General features: G+C 48.9%; 1 protein-coding gene across 4 annotated transcripts in view; it reads left to right on the top strand.

The window, feature by feature from the left end:
* Positions 1 to 17,586, top strand: part of ABR (ABR, RhoGEF and GTPase activating protein) — a 297,476-nt gene that overhangs the window by 212,726 nt on the left and 67,164 nt on the right. For all 4 annotated transcript variants that reach the window (XM_027861657.1, XM_027861659.1, XM_027861658.1 and 1 more), the window contains 7 exons: positions 3,705 to 3,870; positions 7,812 to 7,934; positions 8,487 to 8,562; positions 9,444 to 9,548; positions 10,107 to 10,181; positions 15,577 to 15,674; positions 16,049 to 16,180. In XM_027861657.1, the coding sequence (XP_027717458.1) occupies positions 3,705 to 3,870; positions 7,812 to 7,934; positions 8,487 to 8,562; positions 9,444 to 9,548; positions 10,107 to 10,181; positions 15,577 to 15,674; positions 16,049 to 16,180 (775 nt within the window). The remainder of the gene's footprint in view (positions 1 to 3,704; positions 3,871 to 7,811; positions 7,935 to 8,486; positions 8,563 to 9,443; positions 9,549 to 10,106; positions 10,182 to 15,576; positions 15,675 to 16,048; positions 16,181 to 17,586) is intronic.

Raw genomic sequence — 17,586 nt, 5'->3', positions numbered from 1 at the left:
ACACACACACACACACACACACACACACACACACACACACACACACAGAGTCAGGCATGGCTCCCTCTCATTTAGCTCCACAAGTGTTTGTGGAGTGCCCACTTTGTGCCCAGCACTGGGCATGAAAGAAGGACTCAACATGGTTGGAGCCCCAGAGGCCCCAAAAATCCAACTGGAGAAACAAGATGTGCCCAATCGGAACGATCCAAGAGAGTCTGTAATTTATCTAGATGAGTGGTCCATGAATTGGAAGGAAGGTCAGAGAAGAAAGAGGATTGTGTATTCTGGAGCAGAAGTAGAGACTCCTGTATCTGGAGCAGGAAGGGGCCTCAAGCGCCCTCAAGGCTAACCAGCTCCCTCATTTTAAAGAAGAGGAAACTGAGGCCCGGGAAGAGGAAGTGACTTAGATCCTAGGTCTGGAGCTGGAAGGGTCCTTGAAAGCTGTCTGATCCAATCCTCTTATCTCTTTTTGTTTTTAAAAATGATTTATTTGTTTATTTTTATCACTCATTTAATTGAAAAAAGTCAAAGTGAAATGCTCGTCTGCAGTGTTTCCCCTGATATGTGCCTGAGAAGTGAACCTGTGTCCAAGGTCACTGCTGGACCCTGGGCAGCCTGATCTTCCCATCCCTCTCCCACTGAACCCCAGGGGTTCAGGGACAGTTGATGAAGGAGGCAGGACTGGGTCATGGAGTATCAGTTGAATGTGTGTTGTCATGACTCCCATTTGCAGGACACTTTGAAGGCTTGCAAAGTACTTCCCCCACCACAGCTGGGGGTGTTTCACTGTCCCAACTTTATAAACAAGGAAGGCAAAAGGTTCTGGGAGTCAAATGGCTTGCCCCAGGTCATTCAGTTAGTAAATGTTGGAGGCGCACAGATTCAAACCCAGGTCTCTTGACTCTTGAAGCCCAGCCAGCCATGGATCCATGATGTCACGCTGATTCTAAGGCAGAGCAAGCAGAGGGGTCAGCAGGCAGTCCAGGCGGGGAGGACAGCATGATTGGAGGCGAGGGTCATCCAGAAATGACCCCAGGCCAGAAGAGGCCTGCCTTTTACAGCCATCAGCTGGCACGCCTCCATCTGGAGATCTCCCATCTGATACTTCATCTTTATTGGATGGTAGCCCCTTTGGTCTTTGGCTAAATTCCCCCTTCCTCTCAGTGAACCCCAAGACAGAGGTTCACTTTTTCATAATGGTGTTAATTTCACTTTGAGGGGAGCCATGATGTAGTAGCTTGGGCACTGGACTTAGAGTCAGTGAGACCTGGGTTAAAATCCTTCCCCAGACCCTTACCAGCTGGGCAACCCTGGGCAAGTCCCTTCGCCTCCGTGGGTCTCATTTTCCCCATCTGTAAAACGAGAGGGTTGAAATCTAAGGGTCCTTCCTGCTCTAATCCTATGATCATCCCTTAATAAGGCTAAGAAAATAAAATCAATTTTCAGAGCACAGCCTTGTTGAATGCCATCCCCATTTCAGGAGCCAGTCACACTTCTGCCTTGACAGAGTGAGCCCTACGGGCTCCTCTCCCCGACCACGTCCCAGATACATTGTTGCTCCTTTGTTAGCTGGCTTCTCTTCTGTTCCATCTCTTCACTTCTTCTGGGGCCGGTGCTCAAAGGGGCTGTTCATTTTCCATATTCCCCAAGCCACGGTTCCCCTCCCCCACTAGGGAAGCATTCCCCAAAGTCCCTTCGTGGTTGCCATTGTTCCATGTTCCTCAGTTGTTGATATTGCTGTCCACAGCAAGGGAAGGGGTGGTTCATTCCAAGGACCCATTGCTTTAGGATGATGCCCAGAGATAGGAAGCGTCTAAGGCAGGGTTTGAACTTAGGTCTTCCTGACTTCAGGCAGCCCGGATGGCTCTGGGCTTTAGGGGCCATGAGATTTCTGGGCCAGGTATCTCTCAGAACATCCTCCAGACTGAAGCTAGAGCCTCCCTGGCCTGGGAACCTCTTTGGAATGGCCCAGAGGGGGCTTATTCCCTGGCAGGGGTGTACTACGCCAGTAGTACTCGGTGTCCTCTTGAAGGCTACCCTCATATACTGTGCACTTACTGTCTGTGGTGTTTTCTAATGGTTTCGTGGCTACTCCTCATGTCACTCCAATTAAGCTGTAAATGCCATGAGGATAGTGATTCTTTTTTTGTGTGTGTTTGTTTTTTTTGTTTTGTTTTGTTTTTGTTTTGTTTTGTTTTTTGGGGCAATTGGGATTAAGTGACTTGCCCAGGGTCACACAGCTAGTAAGTGTCAAGTGTTTGGTCTGAGGCCGGATTTGAACTCAGGTCCTCCTGACTTCAGGGCCAGTGCTCTATCTACTGCGCCACCTAGCTGCCCCCAAGATAATGATTCTTAATACTTTTTTTGTAACTCTCTTTTCCCATACATACATACAAACATTCATATATAACATACACATGTGTGCACATGCACACACAATACACATGTGCACATATACACATAATACACACACACACTGCCCAGAACAGTGCTGGGCACAAAGTAAATAATTTTGGTAATATAACCTGAGGCTCCAAACCCCACAAATATCCTGGGATGAAGTGGTCTAATACTGAGGGTCTAAACTGATAATTATTTTCTCTCTGGCTTCTTATTCCCCAACCCTGGAGTTCACTCCAAAGGAAATCTCCAACATGTATGTTAGGTACACCTTATGTTTTTGTTGTTGTTCAGTCATTTTTCAGTCATGTCCAGCTCTTTGTTGACCCCATTTGGGGTTTTCTTGGCAAAGATCCTGGAGTGGTTTGCCATTTCCTTCTCCAGTTCATTTTACAGATGAGGATACTGAGGCAAACAGGGTGAAGTGACTTGTGACCCTGTACAAGGATCCTGTACAAGGTTAGCTGGGAGGTGTCTGAGGTTAGATTTGAACTCATGTAGATGAATCTTCCTGATTTTAGGTCTGGCACTCTATCCACTGTGCCACCTAGATGCCCACAGCTTATGTTTAGGTCTCCCCGAATGTAAGTAATAGGATCCTTGCTCCTGTAAATGCCCTCAAGGTAGCAACAATACATATGAGGTAGGACAGTCTTCATTTCACTGCCCAGAAAATGCAGAAGACACTGGGCTCACCAATAGATAGAGAAACACATAAAATACTCACATAGCCCATAAGCTCCCCTCAAAAAGGAATTAAACTTGAGGGGGACAGCCACACTTGTGTGATCGTCTTTGTCCCAGTAGGGCACTAGGTAGTCAAGCCCCCTGATTTTATGGATGAAGAAATTGCAGCCAGGGACGTCATGCCTCGCCCAAGGTCACAGTAATGCCAGGGGCAGGATTTGAACCCAAACCTCCTTGACTCTGGAACTGTGGATTGGGGAATCTCATTAGGTAAATCAGGGATCACACCCCTGGCCCCCTCATAGTATGAATGATGCACCAGTGCTTTGTGGGTTATAGAATGCTTCACTCACAGCATCCCTTTGGGGGATAGGTCATATTTCATCTGTTGTCCCTACTTTATACCAGAGGCTCAGAGGGGTTTTGCAGCCAGACCAAGATTTAAACAACAGGTCTCCTTATTCCACATTTGGGGCTCTTGGGACTCCATCACTCTCCTCTCATCATGCCACACAGGTTGCTTCTCCAATACTGCCATTTTGATTGGCAGAAGCTGTTAATGGTGGCTAACCTAACAGCTCATGCCCTCCTGTGTCTCCCCCACTGTCTCTTTGCAGGAAACACCAGCAGTATGACTGCAAGTGGTACATCCCGCTAGCAGACCTGGTTTTCCCATCCCCAGAGGAGTCAGAACCCAGCCCCCAAGTGCACCCCTTCCCGGACCATGAACTGGAGGACATGAAGATGAAGATCTCTGCTCTCAAGAGTGAAATCCAGAAGGAGGTAAGAAGAATTAGTGACCCCCCACACACCCTACCCACACCCTAAAGACCATTGCTGGGAAGCCCAGAAAGGTTTAATAAGAATTGCCTAAGGTCATAGGTTCATAGAGTTGAAGCTGGAAAGGACCTTGGAGGCAATTGAGCATGACCCCTTTATTTTGCAGATAAAGAAACCAAGTCAGGTTTAAATGACTTACCCTGGTTCACACAACTGGTTGTCTGAGGCAGGATTTGAACTTAGTCCTTCATGACTGTCGTCGTACACTGAGCAGGGATTTTCACCCAGGTCCTTTGACTCCCAAGTCCATCAAATAAAATCAGTTACACTGTTGAGAGTACTGGTCAGATAGGGTTATTCATGGAAGGTTTCACAAAGACGTTGAATTTTGAGGGGCTGGCACTACAGAAGAGGGCACTTCGGGCCTCCTTATCGCCTCTAGGTTTAAATAAGCATTTCTCTGTTGGGGACATAGAGCCCTTCACAAACTGGCTCCAGTCTGCCTGTCCAGACTCACACTGTTACCTTTCACGAGCACCAGCCGACCTGACCTTTCTAGTGTTCCTCACATCTGACATTTCAGCTCTCATCCCCTTGAAGGCACTCCTTCCTTGCCTCTGCTGCTTCGAGTCCTGGCTCGCTTCAAAACCCAGCTCAAGCTCTGTCTTTACCTGAGGCCTCTCCTCATTCCCTTCGCTCCCAATACCTTCAGTGGGATGTTATTATATTATATCATATCATATTATCATATCAAATTATTATACTTCTTCTGTACCTACTTATTCATTCATGCTGTCTTCCCAACAGAATATAAGCTCTTTGAGGGCAGGGACTGCTTTGTCTTTGTATTCTTAGCATAGCACAGTGCTTAGCTAGCACATAGTAGGTGCTTAACAAATGCTTGTTAGTTGGTTAGTTGAATGTTCACAGTTTAGTAGTTACTAACACAAAATAAGGCTAGAAATAGTAGGTTGGCATCAGGTTGTGGAAAGCCTTCAGTACCAGGCAGAAGCTTCTCAACTCTGGGTAGGGGAGCCCCTGGGGATTTTTGAGTGGAGAAGTAACAGTTGGCTTTAACTGATTCTGGCAAACCAAGTGAAAGATGGATTGGGAATGTGGAGGTGGAGGAAGGGTAGAGGGTATTGTAGTGGGCAACATGGAAGGCATTGAGACTGTCCGAGGGAGGGTGCACAGATAGACTTTACAGGACGTGGTAAATAAATGGATATAAGAGGTGAGGAGGAAGATAGAGGAATCAAAGGGAGCACCATGGGAGACTAGGCAAATAATGGTGTTCCAGAGAAAAATGGGAAAGTCAGAAGGAAAAATAGATTTCAAAGAAAAATAATGAGTCAAGTTTGTGGTATGTTGCATTTGAGGTGCAAGTGGGACCACCCAGGAGGGATACTAGAGAGACCAGGGAGCAGGAGTTCTGAACCTTTACCCCTCTGGCAGCAGTCTGGTGAAGCCTGTGGACCCTTTCTCAGAATCATATTTTTTAAATGTATAAAATAAAATATGTAGAATTACAAAGATAGCTACTTACTAATATAAAGATGCAGTTGTTTCCAACTAAATTCTCATTCCTTCTGAAATCTAGGGTTTATGGACCCCAGGTTAATCACCTCTGCCCTAGAAGCAGTTGGTGATGAGGGTCTGGAATTTAGGGGTGGAGAGTTAAGTATGAGAGTCATATATACAGAGGATGCAGTTGAAACTAAGGGTGAATGAGAGTGCCTGGAGAGAAAGAAGAGGGCCAAATGCCATCTTAAGGGTTCAGAAAGATGGTGAAGATCCCAAAAAGGAGTAATGAGAGGTGAGAAGAGAGGGCCCAGAAGGAGGCAGTGGCCAGCAGTGTCCAAAGTGGCAGAAAAGTAGATGAGGCCTTTGGGTTTGATGATTATTGGTGCCCTTAACAAGCGATTTCTGTTTGTTTGTTTGTTTGTTTATGTTTGTTGTTGTTTGCTGAGGGGGGCTGGGCAGAGGGGGGAGAGGGAGTTGGGGTTAAGTGATTTGCCCAGGGTCACATAGCTAGTAAGTGTCTGAGGCTGGATTTGAACTCGGGTCCTCCTGACTACAGGGCTGGCGCTCTATCTAGTGTGCCATCTAGCTGCCCCTACAAGCAATTTCTAGAGGGTGGTAGGGGCAGAAGCCCAACTACAAGATGTTCAAGAGAGCAGGTAATGAGCAAGTATTGAGTGTAGATGAGTTGAGTGGGGAAGATCTGGAGAGGAGCGAAGGGACAATGTCTGGAAGGGCTCGAAGTTTCACAGAATGACTTCATTTTAGGGTTGGGGGGGCCTGAGCATATGTATAAGCAGATGGGAAAGGAGAGAGTGCAGAAAGAGAGGCTGAGGATATGAAATAGAGTAGGGATGATAGGCTGCTAGAGCAAAGTCCTGCCAGAGGTGGGAAGGCACAGGATATCTCTGTCCTGTGACTGGAGAGAAGGGGTGATGAGGTTCAGGGGTATATGTCTATCTAGGGAGGAGGGGTTCTTAACCCAAGGCCTGTGAACTTCAAAAACAAAAAAATACATCTTGGTGACTGCATTTCAATTCAGTTGGTTTCCTTTGTAATCCTGTAGATTTGTGTATGGAAAAACATGATGACTAGGTCCTAATTAGTGCAAACAATGAGTCACATTATCGGAACACGCTCATTGGGCTGAAACCTGTGACCATATTTTCCATATAATTACACTTTGAATAGTGAGGATTCAAATAATGGGACCATATCATTTTCCTGGATTCTTTATTCCTGCTAATTGGGGCCCTGCCATATTGTCACAAGGGGTTTGTAGGCTTTAGCAGAGCGCTGGCAGAGGGGCGCAGGACCCCCAAGCTAGCATCATCTCTGCTGTCTCAGTCTCCGCTCTTCTCCCTACCCATCCTGGTCTAGGTCTGAACAAATCTGGCCCTCCCCTCGGTTCAAGGTTAGAAGTTTTCGAAGGGAAATTTTACTTGGAAACAAAGGGATAAACAGACGACAAAAAGATTTTAGAAGCAGTGTGTAATAATGTATCATCATAATTATTACCATGTAAAATACATCCCTGGTTCCTTCATCTTCATCCTTTCTTATGACACAGTAGTCCCTCCATTTTATTCATGCACTACCATTCCCCAAGAGGGTACCTCCTTTGTTTCCAGATCTTTGCTGCTCCCCACCCCCCAAAGGGACCTGAACCACTTTGGTGTGTAGGCCTGGCATTGAGATCTCTGAATAAACAGGATCAGAGTGATAAGTTTTCAATAAGTAGAAGCGGGGGTGGGGTGCCCTTGGGGTGGGGGCAGCTAGGTGGTGCAGTGGATAAAGCACCGGCCCTGAAGTCAGGAGGACCTGAGTTCAAATCCGCCCTCAGACCAAACACTTGACATTTACTAGCTGTGTGACCTTGGGCAAGTCACTTAACCCCAATTGCCAAAAAATTAAAAAAAGTAGAAGAGAGGGCATTCCAGAGGGAGGGAACAGCATAAGGAAGAACATGGTGGCAGGGAACATGGGATGCTTGTCACCAGACAGCTTTGCCCAGGGCCTCGTTTCCCTTGGGGTCCTGAGCTCTGAGCCCCTTCTGCGGTCGAGAAGGTTTCCCTGTTAAGGTGGCCTGAGTTGTATCCTCTAAGCCAGCTTCTCTTATCTGATTGGCCTGTTCAAGGGCATGCTGGCCAACACGGGACCCAGACCTACCGCTGGAAGGGGCCTCAGAGGCCGTCTCGTCCAACCCCCTCGTGTTACAGATAAGGAAACTGAGGCCCATAGAGGGAGGTAACTCGTCTGAGCTCACACTGGTAGTGAGTTTTCCAGGTCGGATTTTAACCCAGGTCTCCAGACTCCCACACCAGGTCCCTTCTAGCCTTACCACGCCAGGTCGGGAGGGCCCCAGGGCAGAACTTTTTCTCTAGCATGGGTGACTTTGGGCTCCCTCCTTTTGTGCCCTGCAGAGAGCCAGCAAAGGTCAGAGTCGAGCCATTGAGAGGTTAAAGAAGAAAATGTTTGAGAATGAGTTCTTACTGCTGCTGAATTCTCCAACAATCCCCTTCCGGATCCACAACCGCAATGGAAAGGTGAGCACATCGCCACAGGACAGGCTCCCACGCAGGGCCCGGCCCAGGCGGCCCAGGCGAGATGTCTGGGAACCTTCTGGCCTTTCACTCGGGCAGGCAGCTGTCTGACGGGAGCCCCGTCGGAGGCTGGCAGGGAGGAACCCTCTGCTGTCCAGTCAATGCTGGCTCCCTCTTAAAGGGGCCTTAGAGGTCATTAGGACCAACCCTCTCCTTTGACAAGTGAGGAAACTGAGGCCCGGCGGAATCCAGAATCACCCAGTGTCTGAGGCAGCAGTTTGAACCCAGCGCTTCTGGACTGGAAGCCTATAGCTCTGTCTCCTGCAGAGCAGTATAGGGGTTGGGTAAGCAAGGTCAAAGTCTAGGGACATTTGGGTCAGAGTCAGCGAGGAGGCAGCCCCCGCCCTGCCCAGGTGAGGGCAGGTCTGAGCAATGATTCTGTGGCTTGGCTTGCCCACCAACTCCCCCTGTTGCCACTTCCTCCTTGAAAGCCGCCAGGAGCCACTGGGGAGAGCCTGGCCCCAGCTGGCCCCATGAATTCTCATCTCTCTTTAGAGTTACCTGTTCCTCCTGTCTTCAGACTATGAGAGGTCGGAGTGGAGAGAAGCCATTCAGAAACTGCAGAAGAAAGGTAAAGCCCTGCCCTCCTAATGGGCAGCTGGGAGGTGGGGGGCCTTCACCAGCCTTTGTCATAGAAATAACATCGCCACCTTACACATTTTCAGCTTTTTATGCACTTGTGCACTCTCTCTTCCATTCTCTCTTCCCCTCTCCTCCTCTCCCTCTCCCTCTTCTTTTCTCCTATTCTCTCTCCTTTTCTCTCTGTCTCCCTCTCTCCCCGTTATTTGTCTGTCTCTCTCCTGTTCTCTCTCTTTGTGTCTCTCTGTCTCCCTCTCCCTCTCTCCTGTTCTTTTTCTCATTCACTCTGTCTCTCTGTCTCTCTCTCTCTCTCTCCTGTTTTTCTCATTCACTCTGTCTCTGTGTCTCTCTCTGTCTGTCTCTCTCTCTCTCTCTCCCCCTCCCTCTCCTTCTGTCTCCTGTCTCCTGTGAGGAAGGTGGGGCAGGTACCATTCCCCTCCTTTTACAAAGGAAGAGATTAGGCCCATAGTGATTGCACCACACAGAAGGAAAGCCCCTCCCCTCATTCCCACCCCAGCCCCTCCCCGGCCCCCCCGCTCGTTGGCTATCTGCATGTCCTTACCCTTCTGAGAATGGGAGAGGACCTCAGAACCCATTGAGCTGGACCATCTCGTTGTACAAATGATGAGATTGAGGCCCCCGCAGGTGAAATGATTAGCCTAGTGCATGCAGGGAGAAAGGATAAGAGTCAAGATTTGAACCTGGATCCTCCTGTCTCGTCGGTGCTCTTTCCCCTGTTACTGCCTGTGAGGGACGTCTGGGGCTTTCCTCTTCCTCATTCAATAAGTTCCTTACAGAAGAAGAGAAGTAGGCCCCAGTAGACCTGTGGTAATGATGCCCCTCACCTCCCTGCCCCTTCTGCCTTTTTTTCAGATCTCCAGGCCTTTGTGTTGAGTTCGGTGGAACTCCAAGTGCTCACAGGGTCCTGTTTCAAATTGCGAACTGTTCATAATATTCCTGTCACCAGCAATAAAGATGGTAAGAATGTCAGCTGCTCTCCACTTCTTGGACATCTCCCCTGCTATTCGTGCCCCTCCCTCCTCTGAGTCAGGCCCGTAGAATCGGGAGCCACGGCTTCCAAGAGGCCCCTGGCAAAATGCAAATACCTTGTGGGGTGGGGAGGGCCCTGGATGGTGAGGACTGGCCGATTGCCCCCAGAGCCCGATCTTGAAGCTAACTCCCTTTTTATGAGGTAGGAGTGTGGCTGAGAAACGTCAGTCCTGAAGGAGGGGGATGCTTGAGCGTAGCACCGAGAAGCGTGTGGGTCGGGGTGCCCGGAAGAGGCCTGGACTGAAAACAAACTCTGCCTCTGACCTCTTTTTGTCTGGCCCCAGCCTGGGTGGAGCAGGCCTCAGCCCTGAGTAGTCGCTCCGAACAGCATGGGGGCTTGACCACCAGGTGGCGCTGTCGGACCGAGGCTCTGGTCAGTTTGCTCTTTGTTCCTCAGCTGAGGCCCGGGCTCGAATCTGGAGCCCCTGAGGGAGTGGGCCAGGTTTGTGGGGGCGAAAATCATCATCTCTTTTGGTTCTGTTGCAGATGATGAGGCCCCCGGACTCTACGGCTTCCTGCACGTCATCGTCCACTCAGCCAAGGGGTTTAAGCAGTCGGCCAGTAAGTGCCCAGTGCCCCAGCCCTTGGGGAAAGAAACCAAAGACAGGTCAATCCGTCTCGAGGGTTTGAACCTGTATCCTGGGAGCCTAGAGATAGATAGAGCTGGAAGGGACCTTGGGGGCCATCTTGTCAAACACTCCCATTTTACAGATGGGGAAACTGAGGCCCAGAGAAGCTCAGTGACTTACAGGGTCATGTATTTAGAGCTACAAGGGACCTCTGAGGTCATCGAGTCCAACCCCATCGTCTAATGGAGGCACAGATCATCTAAGTGGATAAGCCTAGAGCCACTCAGCAAGTAAGGGTCTGAGGTAGGATTCGAACTCGGGCCTTCCTGACTCAAAATCCAGTAATGCCCCGTCCACTATACCATGCTGCCTCTAGAATCATAGATTTAGAGCTGGAAGGGACTTTAGGGCCCGTCAAGTCCAACCTCCTACATTTTACAGTTGAGGAAACTGAGGCCCAGGGAGGTTGAATGACTTAGAATGATAGATTTAGACCCAGAAGGGATGTTATAGGCGTAGGCTATCTAGTCTTCCCTCACCCCATTTTACAGATAAGGAAACTGAGGCCCAAAGAAGTAATTTGCCCAGAGTCACAGAACCAGTCTCTGAGGTGGAATTGGAGTCTAGATTTTCCTAATTCCAAGTCTAGCAGCTTATCTGAGAGAATGCGTTCTAGGCCATGAATGATGCCCAGGGTGGGAGGCAGCATGTTGAATTTCAGGAATAGCAAATTGTCCAGTTTGTCTGTGGTCTAGCATAACTAAGGAAGCAGTGTCTGGAATGGTAGGCTTTGAGCCATAAATGCTGCTCCCCAGGCTACACCTTGATGAAGGGTCTGGGGGCGGCTAGGTGGCACAGCGGATAGAGCACCAGCCCTGAAGTCAGGAGGACCTGAGTTCAAATCTGGCCTCAAACCAAACACTTGACACTTACTAGCTGTGTGACCCTGGGCAAGTCACTTAACCCCAATTGCCTAAAAACAAAGAAACAAACAAACAAAAAAAACCTTCCAGGCGAAGGGTCTGCTGCATGCTGGGAGATTCCCTTAGGTGGGCTTCTGCTGTCTTCCTCCAGCAACAACTGAAAGAATTCTTCTCTCCTTCCCCTGAAACTGGTTGGTGTAGGTAATGTTAGACAAGGGCATTGGCTGTCGAAATACGTTTAACATGATTGCACGTGTATAACCTATATCATATTGCTTGCCATCTTGGGGAGGGGAGAGGGAGAAAAATTTGGAACTTAAAATCTTATAAAAAATATTAAAAACTATTTTTACACATAATTGGAAAAAATAAAATTCTATTTTAAAAAACTCCAAAAGAAAGAAAAGGGCATTAGTCAAAATCCACCTCCTGAATTGGTGTTCTCCATGAGGCAAGCTAGTGTTGAACATAAGCCCCTTGAGGCCAGGAGGCCTTTGGTTTTGTCTCTATATCCTCAGTACCCAACACACTGCCTTGTATACAGTAGACTCTCAATAAATGCGCGTTGAATTAAATCCAAAAGCGTCCTGACACACTAGGACTCTGGGCTGAATAGAGGAAGGTGAAATTCAGGAAGAAGGGATAAAGGTAGCGTCTCATACTTGGGTACGAGAATGAGTTTCACATGCACAAGATGGCGGAGGCCTGGCTCTGCACAAGATGGAGGGGTTTTAGTGGACTGCCGGCTCAGTCTGAGTCAGTGCGTGCTGGGGCAGCCAGAGGCTAATTCGGGGAGGCGTGGTTTCCAGGATTAAGACATTTCCACTGCACTCTGCCTGGGTCAGCCCTGTGGGGACTATTTAGTTAGGGCTTAGTTCTGGATGCCACAGTGTAAGGGAGACCTTGATAAGCTGGAGAGTAACCAGAGAACAAGAAAGATGAAGGACTTTTCGGAGGACCCGACGCATTTAGATTGGGGAAGAGAAGGCTTGGGTGGGTGTTGGGAATGGGGAGAGTACCATCCAGGATGACTCAGAGGTGGGATTCAAATCCAGGTCCTCTTATCCTAGAGGCGTAGGGCTCTACCCCACTGTCCAATCTAGGTTTGATATCAGGAAGAACTTCTTGGCCGTTAGAGTTGTCCTAAAGAGGAACTGGCCGTCTTAGGAGGCATGCAGTGTGGGCATGACCAGGGCACAGCTGGAAGACTATTGGATTAAGGACCTCTGGTATGGCCCCAGTTCTCCCATTCACTGGCTGCCCATGTGACCTTGGACAAGTCATTTCCTATTTAGGGTTCAGTCTCCTCACTGGTCATACAAAGGGATTTCTCTTCAGCATCTCCAAGGTCTCTTCCAGCTATAACATTCCATAGTTCATAAGATTATAGATTTAGAACTGGACAGGGATTTTCAAAATCAAACAAACGTCTAGACTAGGGGTTCTTAACCTGGGGTCCACAGATCTCCAAAGGGTCTGTGGATAGATTTTGGGGGATCTGTGAACTTGGAACCTTTAATATTTTGACAGCTGTATTTCGATGCAATAGGTTTCCTTTGTAATCCTATGTGATGTATTTTATGCATTTAAAAACCTGATTCTGAGAAGGGGATCCCAAGACTTTACCATAGAGTCATTGGAGGGGGCTGTGACACACAGAAAGCAAAGAGCCCCTGGTCAAGGCCAGCCTCCTCATTTATAGATGAGAAAATTGAGGCCACTGGAAACGAAGTTGACTTGCCCAAGGTCACACAGGTAATAACCATCAGAGAGGGGATTTGTACTCAGGTCTCCTTAATTCAGAGAGGGGGTTTTTTACTCTATTTCTTCTCATGGAGGTGTGAGGAAATAAGAGTGCTGTGGCAGCTAGAATAGAGCTCTGGCCTTGGAGACTGGAAGACCCGAGTTCCAATCTTGGTTCAGGCACTTATTGGCTGGGTAACTTTGGGCAAGTTACTTTCTCAGCCTTGGTTTTCTCATCTGCAAAATGGGAATAATATAGCACTTACTTTCCAGGGTTGTTGGGAGGATCAGGATCAAATGAGATAATTCATGTCATCACTTTGCAACTTAAAAAGTGCTGTACATAATGCTAAAAATGATAATTAAGTAATTATTATTATTACTACTACTAATTCCAAGAGCAGCAGATTTAGAATCAAGAGAGTTGGGTTCGGATCCTGGTCCTCCCCTTACTGTGTGACCTTAGGCGAATCACTTCCCTGCTTGGTTGTTTCATTTTGTGGTGGTGAAGTCTCTCTAGCTAATGTAAAATGGGTGTCCCAGTGGGTCTTATTTATTTCCGCATCATACCCCAGCTACCTGGCCCTGCCTGCCACCTGGGTCCCAATCAGAGTCAGCATCACCCTTCTAATCTCTAATCACCCTTCATTCTGCTCACTATAATAAAGGCGTGATGTACAGTTTTTAAAAATAAGAACTTTGAGCTCAATGATCTTTAAGATCCCTTCCAGCCCTGACAATGGGCTTATGATCTCGGATGGTCCTTCCTGTTTCTATTAGTATCCTTCCCCCACGTCCTGTCCCACTGGGACATTTAATTTTGTCTGCCTTGGTTATTTTTGGACTTGGGCAGTGCTTTCAGGCTGTGTCTGACTGTTGGGGTTCCAGGACCTTCTTCTGCTCTAAAAGGGCCCATACAGACCCAGTTTTCTTCAAACGGGGTGCACTCCACCCCCTTGCTAAGTAAGGGTCCATGCCCCAAGACAGGCAGCAGACCTCAGATCCTCCTTCTCTGGCCAGCATGCTGAATCGTTCCCTGGTTTTCCAGGCTTCCAGAGCTTTGGATGACTTGGGGATTTCTGGTTTCACCTGCTTATTCATCTTTCTTTCTCCATCTCCCCCAGCCCAAACATGAACTGAGCCCTCAGGGCTTATGGTCAAGAAAAGTCAGTCTTGGCTGGAGGCTGAGGGGCTTGAGGAGTGGCTCCTCCCACCCGTCCCCCTTCTGCCATGTTAAATCCCTCCTGATGGAAAGCAGCCCCAGAGCTCATGCTTTGATGCTGATGGGAGTCGTGTGATTCATGGGGTCTGAACAGAGCAGGAATCCTCAGGTTTTATCTCCAGGCCACTGATCTCTCACTTCAGAGCCACAGCCCCCACTTGGCTGTTCACCCTCATGCCTCTTGCTGCACACAGTCAGTGGAAGGAGCAGGGAGATCTTCCTTTTCCTATAGGAAGACCCCGGGGGTAAGAGAGCGGTTCCCAACAGGAAGCCAGCTGCCCCCACCATCGAGAACCCCCTTATGGGGTGAAGCAGTCAGGTAGATGTCAGGCTTGCCCACGTGTCCTCCTTGGCTCGTTTTCTTTGGCAGTCTCAGCCCCACTAGGGAGCATAAGAGGCCACCCACTAATGGGACGTGGAGAGAGCTGAATATATTGGGAAAGAGCACTAAACATGGGGACAGTCAGGTGACTTTCTTGGGCCTTAGTTTCCTCATCTTCAAAATGGGAGGATTAGCCTAGATATCTCTCCTTGAGTATCTGTCTCTTTCCCTTTGTGGAAGGGGTCCTAGTCATGCTTATCATTTGTATATTGCTTTATTTATGGTTACAGAATGCTTTTCCATAATAAGTTCATTTAATGAATGAACTGATGAAAATATTTCTATGGGCTAAGCATTCATCTCAGTGCTGGGGAAACTAATAGAAGAAGAAAAAAGTGAAAAAAAACTCTTGGCCTCATGAAGAGATTCCTTCTCCTACTCCTTTATGGAAGGTAGGGGTTCACAGGTGTGGAACGGGGCTTTTTTTTTTGATGTGTTGATTAGTTTTGTTGAATTTTCATCCCTTTCTTCCTCTTTTTCTTTCTTTGACATTAAGGATGGTACTCTGGGAGGAAATAAATGTAGGATACAGAGATATAGAAACAAGCAATGTCAATAAGATTACTTTCTTGGGAAAAGAAAAAGGAAACAGTTTTTGTTTTCAAGGGGCTTACCCTCAAATTAGGGAAGATGTATATAGGACAGATTCTCAAAAAAGCCCCACGAGGGAGTCGGGGTCAGAGTTGTAATCCTCCTTTTTATTGGATGAGAAACACAAGGGTCTCCAAATGATTCAATCCAACCCCCTGATTTTAACAGAGAGCACTGAGGCCCAGAGAAGAAATTACTGGCCCACCCAGATACTTAGCAGGAGGGAGAAATTCAAGGTCTGTCTCACTCCCAAATCCCAGGCTCTTTCTATCACACCACATTGGCTTCTACAACCCTACCTGTCTTCCTCTAGCCCAGTCCTTTAATTTTACCGACGACGAGACTGAGGATCAGAGAAGTGATTTCACCCAAGGTTCCAGTCAGGTTTCCTGATTCCCTATGCTCCTTTCTGTTATACCATACCATACTGTCCATCAGTATGTTGCTATGGCTCTCTCCACCCCCAAACCCCCATTCCTGCTCCCCAAAAGCCTCAGTGCCCCTTTGCTTTCCCTTTCGTCCCCAGACTTGTACTGTACGTTAGAGGTGGACTCATTCGGCTATTTTGTCAGCAAAGCAAAAACCAGGGTATTTCGGGACACAACGGAGCCTCAGTGGAATGAGGTGAGTGCAGGGGAGGGAGGGAGGGAGATGGGAGTACTGGTGTCCCCACAGGGAGACCCCAACTCTAGAGAACGGAGCCCCTTGTCCTCTGAGTGTGTGTGATCGGACCCATTGCAGAAGCACATGTTCGCCAGTTATTTGGGGAGGATCCCATTTAGCCAGGGCTGGGATTGTGTGGGCCAGGTGGGCAGAGGCCCAGCCATCCCTTCTGCTCTCTGGTCCTTGGCTGCTTCTAGTGGCCCCCAAACACCATTGTACCAGTCTCTCAGATGAGCCTGAGGGACTGCTCCACTCGGGCCCCTCCTGGAGGCAGTTTGGAGACCTAGGAAGGATTTGGAAGGTCTTGGTGACTCTTTGTTCTCCGCTCCCCCTAGGAGTTTGAGATCGAGTTGGAGGGCTCTCAGTCTCTGCGGATCCTCTGCTATGAGAAATGCTACGATAAGACTAAAGTCAACAAGGACAACAATGAGATCGTGGACAAGATCATGGGCAAAGGACAGATCCAGGTCAGATGCTTGGTGGGGGCTGGGCGGGGGTTGGCCCTTCCGTGTGCTACTGTAGAATATAATCCACATTCATTAAGCGCCTCCTAGGTGCCAGGCACTGTGCTAAAATCTAGGGATATGAGGAAGGAAAAGAAAGACAGCCCTGCCCCCCAGGCACTTATATTCCAATAGTGAGTACTCCAAAGCTTTAAAGAAAGAGGCCCCCAGCTGGTTTTCCTCCTGTGCTGATCTGTTCCTCTGGTACCTCAAAGTTATGCTGGCCTACTCCAGGACAGGTAGAAGATCTCTAGGCTTTGGGTGGGGTGAAGGGGACCAGGATCCTGCTAGGCACTGGGGAGTAGACGCTGGGCTTTGCAGAAGGGGCCCCACCTCATTCATCTGCCCTTGTTCCTGACCCGTGTCTCCTGCCGGCCACGGACCCCGCTCGTCTCATTGGCTTGTCTTGACCGCAAGCTTTCTTTTGATCATCGTGTCTTTACTATCAGAAGGAGATTTCTGCTTTCTCTTTTGAGTTGTTTCTTCTGCAGTGGTGTTGGGTCACACTGAGCCATCTGCACTCCCCGGCCTGGTCCGTCCATCCCCGTCCCCACCCCATGTATATTTATCTATAAAATGAATGACCTGGTTGAGGGGTCACCTCTCTGACTGGGGCGCTGCATGAAGCTCCTGAGCCTCTAGGAGTGCAGCTCGAGGCCTCATTAATGCCATGCTCTGCTCGCTGTAGCCGTCTGGCCACTTCCTCTGTCAGGAAGGAGAGAACGCTTCTCCAGCCGGTGTGCACAGTGTCCCTAGAGATGGCCTCTGCTCGGACGGGGAGCTTCCCGGGCTCCGTTGCTGGCTCTTAGCTGGATTGTCTTAGTTCTCTGCCCAGGATGCAAGGAGAGGAACGAGGTCGGCTCTCTGCCCTCCTCCCCCCAGAGCCAACAGCATGAGTTTGGTTGGGGTGAGGAGGGTGGTACAGAGCGCCTGCCTGTCTGCCTGCCCTCCCCTCCTGTTGCCACTCACCACAGTGTCCTGAGTGTACCAGGCCTGCTCCTTTCTCCTTGGCACTGTCACCAGGGAAACCAGTGCTGCCAAGACAACCGCAAGCTGGTGCTTTGTTATGGAGGGAGCCATGGGGGTGGGGAGAGAGAGAGGGAGAGAGACAGACAGAGAAACAGAGAGAGAGAGACAGAGACAGAGAGAGAACACAGAAAGAAAGAGAACACACAGAAAAAGGGAGGGGGCATAGAGGTGAGAGAGAGAAGGAGAGAGAGAGAACACACGGAGAAAGGGAGGGAGGGATAGAGGTGAGAGAGAAGGAGAGAGAGAGAACACACGGAGAAAGGGAGGGAGGGATAGAGGTGAGAGAGAGAAGGAGAGAGAGAGAACACACAGAGAAAGGGAGGGAGGGATAGAGGTGAGAG

Source organism: Vombatus ursinus, unplaced genomic scaffold (genome assembly GCF_900497805.2).
Source record: "Vombatus ursinus unplaced genomic scaffold, bare-nosed wombat genome assembly UNPS02014768.1, whole genome shotgun sequence".
NCBI classification, from domain to species: domain Eukaryota; kingdom Metazoa; phylum Chordata; class Mammalia; order Diprotodontia; family Vombatidae; genus Vombatus; species Vombatus ursinus.
Note: the sequence above shows the minus strand (reverse complement) of the source record. Positions and strands in the feature narration are given on the sequence as shown.